At 32.8% G+C, this 14,518-nt stretch overlaps 1 protein-coding gene and 1 long non-coding RNA gene across 25 annotated transcripts in view; one reads left to right on the top strand and one right to left on the bottom strand.

Moving 5' to 3' along the window:
• The window catches only part of LOC143264811 (uncharacterized), a 264,256-nt gene that overhangs the window by 147,358 nt on the left and 102,380 nt on the right, over positions 1-14,518 (top strand). For 4 of the 6 annotated variants that reach the window (XR_013038768.1, XR_013038769.1, XR_013038767.1 and 1 more), the window contains exon 2: positions 1,678-2,062. This is a non-coding gene — a long non-coding RNA (uncharacterized LOC143264811). The remainder of the gene's footprint in view (positions 1-1,677; positions 2,063-14,518) is intronic. The other 2 variants (XR_013038771.1, XR_013038766.1) reach the window with 1 other exon arrangement.
• Positions 3,479-14,518, bottom strand: part of LOC100884044 (rap guanine nucleotide exchange factor 2) — a 302,494-nt gene continuing 291,454 nt past the window's right edge. For 13 of the 19 annotated variants that reach the window (XM_012293190.2, XM_076533673.1, XM_076533674.1 and 10 more), the window contains 2 exons: positions 13,901-14,158; positions 3,479-10,620 (listed from right to left, as the gene is read on the bottom strand). In XM_012293190.2, coding sequence (XP_012148580.1) covers positions 10,589-10,620; positions 13,901-14,158 — 290 coding nt within the window. In that variant the 3' untranslated portion in view covers positions 3,479-10,588. The remainder of the gene's footprint in view (positions 10,621-13,900; positions 14,159-14,518) is intronic. The other 6 variants (XR_013038761.1, XM_012293201.2, XM_012293213.2 and 3 more) reach the window with 2 other exon arrangements.

The raw sequence follows: 14,518 nt of genomic DNA, 5'->3' as shown, positions 1-14,518 counted from the left end.
TAATAGAAGTCTGCGTTCGTACAGAAGATAGAATCTTCAAAAATTTTTCATATTGATTTATATGAATATTTTTCATTTATTTGACTGTAGTAATACGTAAAAATTTGGTATCAATCATTTTGAACACCATGTAGATGTGCACAGATACAAGGTGATTCACTTAAATCGATTACTTCAAATTATTTGATATATAACAAAATGTTACAAATTAAATTTAGATTGTTAAAGAATGAAATAGCATTCAAACGTGAAAAAAGGTGGATTTACATATACAATTCCAATATGTTAACATAACTCGTACATTTATCTCTATACCTGTATCAAAATGTCTCTAAAGTCGTTATGCAAGTGTTAATGAACGCTTTAATCAACCAAATGCTCTTATATACACTAACTAGTACTGTGACATTAATAACGATGAACAAGTTCAATTCTTGGATATCTGAGAGATAAAAGTATCGCAAACGAACTTATAATATAATCAAAAAGGATTACCTTATCGTATATGTAATAGATAATTTGTTAGGCGCTGAATTGAATCGGTGAACTCGCGTTGCGAATTAATTTTACAACTCACCGCAAAACCGGACACGAACGTAACGGAGATGCATGGTTTTTTAAAATCCCCTATACACGCTCTGTTTCCGCAAAAACTCGTTAGCTTTCTGTAAACGGCGATAGTTTCGTTATTTTTTACGCCGTTAAAATAATTCTCCGAAGATTACGAAATGAGACCTTGACTTAGAAGGCCGGTTTTCACAGTTACGTTTATGAAAACACCGCGTCCGGAACTGCAAACTGTGAAACGTGAAACACGCGATGGAATATTGATAATGTGAATGAAACTGCAGTTGCCCGCAAAACATTTACTGTTACTTCATTTGAAATTGAAAAATGCATAGTAAAAAGTAACTTGCAATTATGATTATATCAAAGTATCTAGATATTTTTGTAGTTACGTTCAACAATTACCACTTGAACCGCAATCTGATCCCTATACTGCTACACAACCATTTCATAGAGCCACTGTTTCTTGTATACGGCAAATATACAATTCCATTCATAGAAAGCCTAAATCAAACGCATTTCATGATGAATGTACAAATACATATTTAAGTTTTTAATTTTGTGAAACTTTGAATTAGTCAGTCAATCTTGGAAAAGTATAGTTCAATGTCAATTATATTATATAATAAATGGATATAATTATTATTACTGCATATTACTACATTATTAATATTTATGTAGCTATAATCAAATACCTATATTATGTAGATAAGTATACTATATTACTACATACCTGTTATGTATTACAAAATCATCATTATCTATATTATTATTATAACTATTTCTACATTGTATATTATAATATTACATAATCATTATTGTATGTATTACTATATAAATATTCTATTATAGATATTGCTATATAATTATTAATCCATATTATTGCATAGCTATTATTATGTGATATAACTACATAACCTCTAAATACATACGTTACTTTTCTTTAACAAAATTCAAATCACTAATTTTAACTGTATAATACAAAGCATTTAAAATTGTAATACTTACAGAAACAGTTGTTATACATTTTTTGTTCACTAACAAAGAATTTAATTTCTAAGGAAATTGTTTCAAGTTTCCCACAATGTTTTTTTATTATTTGTATTACAGGTGACAGCTAAAAGGGGAAGTAACGCGTTACAAAAGGAAAGGATTTGCAAAGGAAGATACGTTCCAAAGACATGGTATATCTACCAATGACAATTTCACGCACAGCTGACTTCGTTAACCCCTTACTGTCAGTTAGTTCCTGCCTAAAGCAACAGGTGGTCGTCGATGTTGCGTGTTGATTGTGAAAATGGCGAATAATTTTGCATTTTGCGACTGCTGGTCCCACATTTCAGAAGATCTATTCCTGTTTGAAACATTTAACTTCCTACATTCCTTTTTATTATTTAAAATGAAACTTAATAAATCTGAACTGGAAAATTTACTCAGAGTGAAATTATTATTTTTCGAGATATAAGAAGAAAATGAACAACGAAGGAGAAGACAGGTGTGTTATAATAATTGAGAGTTATCATGCATTATAAGAATATTAGAAAGTATTTGATTGTATGAGACACTTTTGCATTTGACAAGCGATCAAATTTTCTTGAGCAAACAGTCACAGATGCATGGTGAAACCTTCACTTACACCGCCATTTTCTCTAGGAAAGCTTGCATTTGACATTGTTCACTTTTGAAAATAGAAATTCTTCGCAAACCATTCAATTATAATACGTTATTTTCTCAAGTTTCAAAATTTTTAAGTTCCAACGTTCTAACATTACAAAGGGTATAGCCGGATAAGGTAGTCAAATGTGCCCTTGAGTCGAATTAGAAACCCCATTCGTCAGTCGGTAGCATATCCAAAAAAAACATCTCACACCAAGTTTCAACCCCCTATCTCATCCGTGGGGGTAGTAAAAGGGAAAAAACGAAATTCCGGTTTTTGGCCTATTTGGCCTATTTAATTTCGTATAAAAATTCTGAAAAAATTCTAAAACATTGAGGTCCAGATAGCGCATATTATAGAATTTTTTCAGATTTTTTTATCGCAAATTGTAATCGTGAAAAATCAAAAACTGAAAAAAAATCCGAAAAAATGCGATTTTTTATTGAAGATGTCGGAGCACTACTTTTATATTAATATGGTAGTTAGATATTAGTACAACTATTATTCTCTAATTTTTTCAGAATTTTCGGCGAGGTGTGCCATAGTTAAAAAAATCAAAAACCGATTTTTTCGCGTAAAAAACAAACTTCTGCTTCTGAATATGCTACCAACTGACGAATTGGGTTTCTAATTCGACTCAAGGGCACATTTGACTACCTTATCCGGCTATACCCTTTTGCAAAATTCCAAAATTCTAAAGTATCAAACTTTAAAACTTGATATACTCTTCCAACGATCCAATGCTTAAAAATTCCAAGATTCCAACGTTTCAGAAACTTAAAATCTGCGAAATTTAATAAGTCTAAAATTTCAAAACCTCAAAATTAAAAAATTTTAAAGTTGAAAAATTATATTTTTCAATATTTTCGAACCTTGAAAATTTTAAAGTACTCAGGTCTCAAAGCCCCAAAATTCCAAAGCTTTCAAGATTCTAAAACTCAAAATTCTAAAGTATAAAAATTTCGAAATTCACAATCTATAAAATGGTAAAATTAAAAAGCTCAAAATTAAAAAACTGTAAGGTATCAAAAAGTTGTCAAATACCAAAATACCAAAATTCCAAATTCTGAAAATTGTTAAAAATACCCACAGTTCTTAGAATTGAAAAATACCAAAATTAGGGAATGAATGAATGAACGATACAAAATGATAAATAAGCAATTTAATAATTACCTGAAATCTAGTCTATTTACTATATCACTACCATAAATCAAAGTGGTATGTACAAATAAAATACAAAGAACTCTTTACCAATCCTTTAGTATCTCATATATTGTTTGACAGGGATTTTACAGGTGTACATTAATGGGAACAACATCTATGTGTGGCTCGTCTTAAATACAGCCGTACTTTCTCTTCGTCACGCTACAAATCGTTTTAGTACGTGTTCGATACAATTTCAGCCATCTAATTATGATCGGTAGACTTCGTTCCTATACATACGGTAGACAGATATACAAAAACATCGTATCGTACAAAATAGTAGCAGTAGTATCACCACCAGTTTCGTTCCCACGGATTCTTCTCTTATGTACGGCACCTCTCATTGACCTCTGAACTCTTCAAGCTTATCGTTAATTCGTAGCAAACCTTATAAAAATACCATCTTCTAACCCTTTACTTGGCTATCTTCGTCGCTTTTCTTCTTCTTTTATTTGTTTTTTTTTTATTTTCTTAACATCTCACTCCCTTTTAACCCATTAACACCCAAGGACGTGTATACCTAACACTTTGTTGTGCCATTTTTGGTCACAAATTTTACCTTCCTTTTTTATTTATTTAGTAATATAAACAAATACTTGTTTATCTTAAAACGTTCACTGCAAAGTTTGTATAGGTCGCTAAGTATCGTAATTTTTAAACATTAATGGTAGCACGCGATATCGCGTGATGGGACACAGTAGACAGTCCAGTACGCGATGTCGAGTGGACAGCAGTGAACGTGTTAATTACCTACTTGCAGGTATTTTTGTTTACAATAGAAAGAACTATCTTGAAAATATATTTTCGAAATCTGGGAATTAATGGGTTAATGAATAGAAGAAATGTAATAGAATTTAAATAGCAAATTTGACAAGCTTTCAAAAAAGATTTTAAGTATTCTGCAGTAATTCTATACGTTTTACATTCTCACATCTTTCTCAATTTCAATATATCGCGTTTTAACAAATATCATGGATGACTTATAACATTTGTAGAAAGCGCTTTAAGAAAATTATTTCAATTAATTGCAACTATTAAACGTATAAAATAATTACTTTTACTCGAAACATTTCGTATAAAAGTAAAAATAATTTTCGTGTCAAACACAGAATAAACAAAATCATTCTGATTGTTCCTATAAATTGCCAAATAAAGGGTTAAAATGCTATCCCCACCCCCAGAGCAAAGGATCGAAACGATGACAATGATTCGCGTTGTTTACTATGACTGGTTCCATTCGTGACTCTCGCGAACAAAAATTCATCAATAAATCTGCATACCGTACACAAAAAGATGAAAAAACAATCGACAAACCATGGATGGTAGCCTTATATATACAAAAAAAAGGAAACAAAACTTGATTCCTCGATAACGAACATGTTTTCTCGTGTTTCTCTTTAGTCTTTTGTACTGTTTCGACTCGAAGGATATGAACAATTCATTCTGAAACATTTAGGGACCATGGGCTTACCTAGAGGGGTGCAGAGAAGATAGTCTTTATCTTTCTTTATAAAAAATCAATTAAACTTTGTTTGAAGAGAAAGTTAAATTAGAGTTGAATTAACAATTAAAACTAAAATTCATTTAAAATTATACACTGAATATTTAGATAAATTTTGTTACCCTTATAAGAAAAAAATTAGATTGTAATTGTGTTAAATAATATTCCGTACGTAAAAAATAAATATAAAATTTATTTAAACTAATATGATGAATTTTACTTTAAAATAAATTTTGTAACCCCCTTATAAAAGAAATTAAAATTATAACTGTATCAACAATTTTATATTACACTTGTATGAATTTTATCTAAAAAACATATTAATATGTTGATTATAGACATAAATTTAAACTCTATTTAAAGTAATATAATAAAATATACCGTAAACTACATGTAGCCACCCCCATGATGGCCCAGTTACGCCCGTGTTAAGGACACGTTTTTACATTAAAAAGAAAAAGAAAAGCGGAAGAGACAAAACGGAAATGAATAAAAGTGCGTACTCCGGAACCAAAACGGTCGGGAATGTTGTACTATGATCCAAGATTTTATTAAACAAATTAAATACAAAAGGTTGCTTTCCTCTGTTCCGTGTTCCTCGTGCCGACTACGACCCGCAGTCGTTTCATCTCGAGTTAATATAAATAATTAAAACAATAGAAGAGAATGATGCGGGGATAAGGGGCATTAAATAAAAACAAAAGAGTTGGTCAAAGGATGATAAGGGCGGTTCGTGGAAGAAGATTCAAAAAACTTGTCTATAATCTTCAGACTCTCGCTCTCGTTTGCTCCTTGATAAACATTCTTACATTCTCACGTTACACAAACTCCATAAGGTAGTTTTATAAAATTAAAGGAAGAAGGATTCGAGCTTCAGCAATTCAAGATTATCAACGTTTTCAACGCTCTCAACGTCTCTTTCAACGTTTTCTATTCGTATGCGAACGATTCCATTCATTTTTAAAGATTTCCTTATTTCATTTTAATATTCAACACTTTACCTACCGGACACCTACTTATTAATAAGCTTCTTGGATTCTTTGTTATTGATTGAATATTAATTAATAGATCATTGATCAATCATTACTATTTAGTTTTAATTCAGATAAAAAGAGGAAAGTTATGTAGAATTAAGATGAAATGAAACATGAAATTAAAATTAAGGTTACTGTTTTTAATCTTTGGTTATTACTACGTTATGCACTGACAGTATTTATTCATTTATTTGCAAATGGTAGGTAACGTGTTAAAATATCTACTTTGTATTATCTTAACATTTGTCATATATACGATAAAATAACTTCTTTGTTCATTTTTTGTTGTGTGTACAAGGAAATACAAGACCATTTTAAGTTGAAATGTGATCAGTTAATTGAATGATCGCAATAGTTGTTATTAGGTTGTTGTATAACAGATGGTCAAAGTAAAAAAAATTAATACAATTTAATTACTTAAGAATACTGTGAAAATAACACTTATGTCACATCAAATTGAAGCTTAATGTTTGATGAAAACGGCGACATTAAGATTATAAAATGGATGATTAAAACATAGATGTACATAAAGTGTACAATTATATATAATAGCATATAAAGTATACAAATGTACATAATGGCACATACAGTATAAAATTGCATATGATAATACATAAAGTACACAATTTCAATCATTATCAAATATTTTTAAAAAACTTATAGCAATTGAAATTTTCATAAATATGCCATTCATTTACAACAACCCAATATTAAAACGGTCAATCACGTTACCAATTTGTAACTTTTTCATTAACAAGCTCCTCCATAATCAAATTATCCTTAACAAATTAATCGATCGCAGATCAAATATCAAATAAACATAAAAAAACCTAAAAAATTGTTGGGTCGACAAAGTTCAACGTTAAAAACAGCCAATCGAATCCTCAAGAAAAATGGAATCGCGAAATATCAAGATATAAATGCTCCCTGGAATGGATCGTACATGCTTGAACCGCCAAAGGCACAAAAGTGAAACAAGAGAGAAAAAGAAGAACAAGAAGGAAGATCTCTAAGAAACGTTGAAAAGAAAGGCAAAAGGGAGAGGATGTTGGCCTTGCAAACGTTTGAAGAAACGGAAATAGCGTCACTATCTTTTGACCGTCTCGTCTATTTCCTTCGACGCTCTCGAGTTACGAACAACTTTGCGGTCGATAAATTCTAGACATTACAGCATTACCTCTTTAAATGTCTACCTTCAATTTCTACCTTCAATTTTAGTGACATATTTGTGGATTTGATATTGTCTTTGAATTCTTTAAGAATAAGACACCACTAAATATACATTTCATTATTACTTATAATAATGAAGATGACACGATATTCGCTTCAGAAGGTAGAAACTGTGCCACTTAGGGAGGTATTACTATACGACACTGATAGGCAAATCCAGTGCCTGTCGGAGAGCTTATGGGCATCGGTGTGTATGTGGTGTTTCCAATAATTTGAGAACTTACACTAGGAATTTAAGAACCTACACTTTTGAAAATATAAAAAATAAAAAATTTGTAAATTTGGTAAAGTAGCAATAAGGAAATTTGGGCACTTGAGAATTTGCACATTTATAACTGAAGAAATATGAAAACCCCAAATTCTCAAACTGAAAAATTGATTATTTGTCAGTATCCCAAATTGCACACCATTTGCTTGCCCATGCTCCGTGCCCTTGCAAGCATAGTTGCTCCTCACTGCCACATCATCATAAGCCTTCTTCGAGAACGTTCAATTAATAATAATATTATTTAAAAGTCATTCAAGGATATGTACAAAGAGATATTATAATATGAATACGCAGTAAATGTCGCTGCTGCAGCTGGATCCGCGTTGTAATCGCGTCGGATCGATCGTCTCCGGCCCGGTTATCCACGGATCCCGTAGCGAGGATCAGCACGGTGTTCGACCAGCGTTTGACGTATGGATGTATTTTGCTAGATAGTACACGGTGCGAGTAACGTTCGAAAAGCAGTCATTCGCGCGCTAGACGGTAAATGATTCGCGCGAGTGGAAGCATGCTGACCACGTGGAATGTCAAGAGTTGCGCGGTAAATGCTCAAATTTCGAGCATTTTGACGACGGAGAGAGAATAGTAAGCACCGTGTTAATCCTCGAGACTCGTAACACGCGTTTCTTGCCAGATCGTTCATCGCGAATGGAGATTGCCTCGGAAGTTAGGCCCTCTCTGTAACGCGTCCTTCACAGGAGTTCTTCCAACGATCGACGAAGGACCTGTCGTTCCATTGAACGATTTGTCGAATCTAGCGGAGAAAACGTACGTTTTAATCAGTATCGATAATTATAAATAGCGAAACCGGCCCGCTTCTCGTCGATCTGGCACGGTCTCGCGATGACTCGCGATTATCTCGCCTTCGGGAACCCTCCGCCATCTTGGAAACATTCCCGTTCTCTTATTTTTCATAATACGCTCTTCTCGCAACGGCGCGGATTATACATACAGATATATATTTCTATATATATATTTTTTTTGTTTCTTTGTATATAAAATTAAGAGTACCGTGATACTGATAAAATTTCGGAAAATATTAGTTACCGATGATCCATCACCTTCGACGACAGATCGAATTCGAGCAGGTCGAGACTTCTAATAAGTTACAGGCAGATCTAAAAATTTGTTTCGATTAATAATTACATACTCGGTAAAAATAAGTTGAGCATACGCGATGCGAATCGAATTACTAATATTATGTCCGCGTTTCGACAGTGAAACGCTAATACCTTGTTGCATCCTTCGTTTCTCTTCTATCGCTCTTGCAATCGCACGTGATTTTTGTTTTTACGATATTGGTTTATTTTTGCGCTCGCAAAAGGCTAGCTCGTGTCGCGATAGAAGTAAAAAAAATAGGTACTGATCTAAGACAATGATGGGCACGTTAGGTGCATGCTGGAGAGTTTAATTTTATGTGATTCAATTTTTCGTAATTTAATTCGATGTGATAATTCAAATTGACCCTATATAATTCCACGCAATTCAGTTTGATTTAAATCAATTTGATGGAATTGAATTGGACGTACATTCAATTTGATTCGACTTATTTCAATGCGATTTAGTTCAACATTGTTGCATTCGATAGGGTCCAATTCAATACAGTTCATCTCGAAATAATACGATCCGATATACTTTAACTTAACCCGATTTAAAAATACAGATCATCAAACGCTTATTATAATATCTGTTAGTGACCTAACGTGCATACTTGCCCATCACAGCTGTAAAACAATTTCAAGACCTCAACGCACACTCCATCGTAATTTTCTACAAAAACTCGTTTCCCATAATTTCTCCAAAAATACTTTGTACTTATGATCGCATCAACAGCAGTAGTGCGCATGCGCCGAGGCGGCGTTTCCAAATTTACGTTGCGCGTCAATTATAAAATCACCGCTTCCATCGCCTGCGAACTATCAAACACTGTTATCGAAAAATAAAATGTCAAAGTCCTTCTTCTTCGACTGAGAACGCAGCTCGAAGCACACAGTAAATAATTAAAAGCTTGGAAAATCTCGCCGCGTGTACAGAAAAAGAGAAGAAAAAAGAACGAAGAAAAGAAACGTCGCTCAATGATGATGGACAACACGATGACACTCGTGTTCGTTTTGCACTAAATTCCCTCTCTCTCATTTTCTCTTACATACACACACATTCTCTCGTTCGTTACAGGCTACATTAAACACTACATGCTATGTACACCAAAAAAAAAAAGAAACGTATACTTAAACTACTCTGGGCGTTCGGGGGTTAGCCTAAAAAGTAATTATAATACAAGACACGCCGTCATTCGTACTCCCTGCGACAATTACGCGGTATATATAACATCTTTGGACTCGATTTTTATTACACATTTATAGAGAATATTACTTATGACCGTAAATTCACGCGCCTAGTCTCTCATTCTCTCTCTAAGTAGCCGCTACGTGTGAAACTCGTGGCACCTCTTTTTAAAGAGAAGTTCTTGTGTCTTTCTCAGTCTGGATACTCGGTATAGATCTATCTTTTCCTTTCATTTGACTTTTCTGTGCTTCCTGAATCTTTCTCTTTTTAAACGGTGCTTCTGCAGAATCCTGACATACGTGTCTCTTCAGGTTCTCAGTGCCTCTTCTCTGCTTCTTCAACAGGATCCTAATAGATGTATCTCTTCAGGTTCTGAGTACCTCTTCTCTATTTCTTCTGCAGGATCTTGGCATGTCTATCTTTTCAGATTATCAATGCATGTTTTCTGTTTTTTCTGTATGGTCCTAACAGGTCTCTTCGGATTCTCAATGGTTCTTCTCAGCTTCTTTCTCATGCAATTCTGGAAGACAAGCTTCGTTCGCTTATCCAAGGATCTTCCTTGGAACCGGTATTATTGTTTGAACCTTCAACGTATACCACGTTAAAAGTACTGTGCGTTTGACGATTAATTTTATCTCTTTCGTTTCTTTGTCGTTCATGTACCCCTTTGTCAAGCTTCCTTCGGTTTTTGGAGAACAGGTACACACTAGCTGGGAAGTTCCTCTTTCACGTGGCACATGATAACGAAAGTTTGTGTTCCTCTTGGTCGCGTGAAGAAACAGTGCGATGAGGGGGTGAAACAAAAGGATGACCAGAAACTCCTCGCAGATGTCATGGACTGTTTAAACCGCTGATACTTGGGCGTCCTCATCGTCTGAAAACAGGGACAGTGGTTGGTTCAGTTATAATTTGTGTGCTGATTCGATCGAATGCTGCATGTTTTGCTGATTGGCGTCTACTTTGGATGAATATTAACTGTTTTATACTTATATACTTGAAATTTTTAACAACAGTTTGCTGCTTAGAAAAAATGTATAATCATTAAATATTAAGATCATGTAATGTTTATTAATCTAAAATTTAAAATATTTCTTATACTATTTACATTTAATAAAATATAATATATTTGCAATAATTACAGCAATAAAAATATATTTCCAAATCAATAGATTCTAAATTTCTAATCTTAAAAATTAAAAAGCTTAGAAATCTGCATTTTACCCAACAATATATTACGAAAACTTATGCAAACTAACGACATAAAGATGAAAAAGAATCATACTCGTTAACTAAACGAAAGTCATCAAAAACGTATTCGCCAAAGTAGATTCCAGTCTCTTCGCTATAAAAAGAAATACACTACGTATAATTAATTATCATTAAATTCCTGAAAGAAACTAGCTGCATAAGGTGACGAACTCCATTCGCAAAAATCAAATCGATCCAAACGGAGAAAGGATCATGGAGCATGACGTGCAAAAAAAAAGGTGATAAGCAAACTCGACATGCCTCTTGACTCGGGGCTACGAGTAACGTATATATGCGGGGTAATTGGAACGTGTAATATCGCCACTGCAATCTTAAAAATCGCACTATTCAATTGCAAAACAAGCCTGCAGCAAGTGCACGAAACATCGATACATAATCGTAGCTCACAGACGAAAAAAACTTGAATTGCTGGACAAGATGCGTAATAAAAAAAAGGAATAAGTGCATTGACGGAACGAATAGTACAAAATAAATGAAATGATACAAAACACGAAGTTAACAGTGATGCACACATAGAACACGCGTGTTATACAGCCACTTTTGCGGTTGAATAAATAATATACAAGTGAAATAAATGTGTGGTTGCGTATGTCGTTATTTACAGTTTGCTGCGAGATTATTCAGATAAAAACATGTACATCGAATAACAAACAACGATCCCACCGTAGGAATCATTCGTCAAACGGTATATACGTGTGAGTGTGTTCATACATACATTGTATTCGATCGATAGATCGCATATAATGGTAGCTAAAGATATATAGTGTCTATTTGCATAGCTCATCCATCGGAAGAAAGAAGATTCCACGGTGACGTTCGAAGTGTTTCGTTTGGAGATACTAGAATCCTGCTCTACGACGTTTCGAATGTTTGGTCGCAACAAGAAGAGTAATCGAGCATCGTGACATTCGTCACGGTGAAAAATGTTATCGAGAAAAGTGTGAGAGCTGAATCGTTATTGAAAACTTGCGCTACATTTGGAACCAAAAGGAAATTAGATTGAAATACACTTAAAAATTTAAACCTTTCCAGACATGATACTATTTGGGATAAGAATTCCAAAAAGGAAAAAAAAAAAAAAAATTAGAAATATTATATATTTTCGTATATCAAATTGTAACTAAATGAAACCAAAATTATTATGAACACTAATTATCATTAATATAGCTCATTTAATTTTGCAATATTACGTGGGAACACTAAATATTATTATTCCCCAAAAATACCCAAATTAATATTATTATACTAATATTCATAATATAACTAGGGAGATAGGGATTTACGAATATATAGATATACGATGCTTCTAGGTATACGTAGGTATCTACAGATATAGGATTTAAGACAACAAAGATCTAGCAATATAGGAATTTAGGAATCGGAAAATCTAGGGATTCAGAAATCAAAGGCCTGAGAATATAATGAAATAGAAATCTATTGATTTAGGAATCTAGAGATATAGAAATCCACAGCTCAATGAATTTAGAAATCTAGAAACCAACGAATCTAAAGGTCTAGGAATATAGAGAGCTGGAAGTCTAGGGATCTAAGGATCTTCGGATACAGAAACCTGAATATCTAGGGATATAAGGATCTACAGCGACAAGGATTTAGAAATGTAACCACCTGAGGATACAGAGAAATATAAGTCTAGTGGTTTAAAAATCTAGAAATAGAGAAATGTAAAAATATGGAAGTTGATTCTAGATGATTCATAATTCTAAAAATCCAGGAATATAAAACCCGGGAATCTAGAGATATAAGACAGGGATATACAGAGCTACATAATTAGTCTATAACTGACTCTAACAATAAGTTTAATTACTTTCCATACTGTTGTAAGCAATTAATTATGAAATACGATAATTCTTTTTAGAGTATTCAATATATCAAACTTTAAGTTCAGTAATAAAATTGTGTGCATTTATACTCATGATTATATGAATAAACATATCCTATTGTTTGCAATTAGGTACATGTCTGCAAAGGTAAAGCGAAAAAATACCAAAATAAATCCACTGATCTTGCGCAGCGAATAAGCGAAACGTTGAAAAAATAAGAAATTGTATTTAACATTTTTCTCCGTGCATTATCGATAATTAATGATGGGACTGATAGGACAGAACTATGCAATTATTATCAAATCAATTCAAAGATATCTAAAGGAAATCTAACTTGTTAATATTTCACATTCGTTAATATTATATCAAACAATAATAAATAACGATTAAAGTCAGTATCGATACTACGAACAATATTTAAAATGTAAATTATTTTATAGAATTAATAAATAATTAAGAAAATTACTAACTATTACTGCTTAATTGGATAAATTACTAATTACTACTGTTTAATTTGATAAATTACTAATAAATTACTGTTAAATAGATAAATTATTGATTTAAAATAAAAATTTAATTGAAATTACTCAAACTGTCATTCTTGTGATCTACATACAAACTTTAATCTACTCTAGTTAAGTTACCAAAATCGCATCACTAATTTTGTTCTGTCACTATTTTCTCAATGATAAAGCTATCATTACATAAATATTAATTCTACAATAGCATCGATACTACCCAAGGAGAAATAAAAATTGCTCATCAAAAGTGTATCAACACTTTTCTTAAAATTACTGTAAAATTATATAAATTTGATATATCGATAAATTAATATAAAATCGATAATAATTTTTTACAAATCAACTAATCGATTTCGATAATAATCACTCCCATCACCATCGACAGTGGTAGGGAGCGCAAGCTTCGAGAATGATAAATTTCGAAAGAAAAAGGAAAATAATAGATAGATGTATACGTCTATAATATAATAAACGTGAGGTAGAGTAGATTGTATTGTACGTAGCGAGTTTGTTTTCTTTGTACCATCTTCATGGTCGGTCCTGTAGGTAACACCCTCGTGGCTGTGGGCACGGCCAAGCCTGTGCAACCTTGCCATCTGTGCCGCAACTTTGTACGCAGGTGGTTGGCGACACTGTGTACTACCGATTCCTGGACGTATCGTGGTCATCGATGTCATGGTAGTTATCGTCGACATCGTAGTCATAATCGTTGTGCCAGCTCCTGGAGGAGGATGTACAGCCGTTACTCCGAGACCCACGCCTACTCCTAATCCCGTAGTACCTGAAAACCCTCGACTCTCTTTCTCTCGATCTCTCACACCCTCGTTTCTTCTCCTCCTCGACAACTACTCTCACCCTTATCTTCCGTATAGTCATTCACCACCTGCTCCGATTCTAAATGAGTACAACGATTTGAACGAACCTCGACACTTTTAACTTTACACGAAAATTAGAAAACAAATATTATATCCAAAATGAAATAAACTGAGAATAGGATAATGAATATTTTATTCGAAATTAAATTAATCAAAAATAATATGATAAATTTCGTAATTAACAATGAATTATTTGGAAATAAAATTATAAATATTGTAATTGAAATTATAATTAAATTAAAATTATAAATAATTTATTTAAAATC

This window comes from Megachile rotundata, chromosome 7 (assembly GCF_050947335.1).
Source record: "Megachile rotundata isolate GNS110a chromosome 7, iyMegRotu1, whole genome shotgun sequence".
NCBI lineage: Eukaryota > Metazoa > Arthropoda > Insecta > Hymenoptera > Megachilidae > Megachile > Megachile rotundata.
This window is presented reverse-complemented; position numbering and strand designations above follow the sequence as displayed.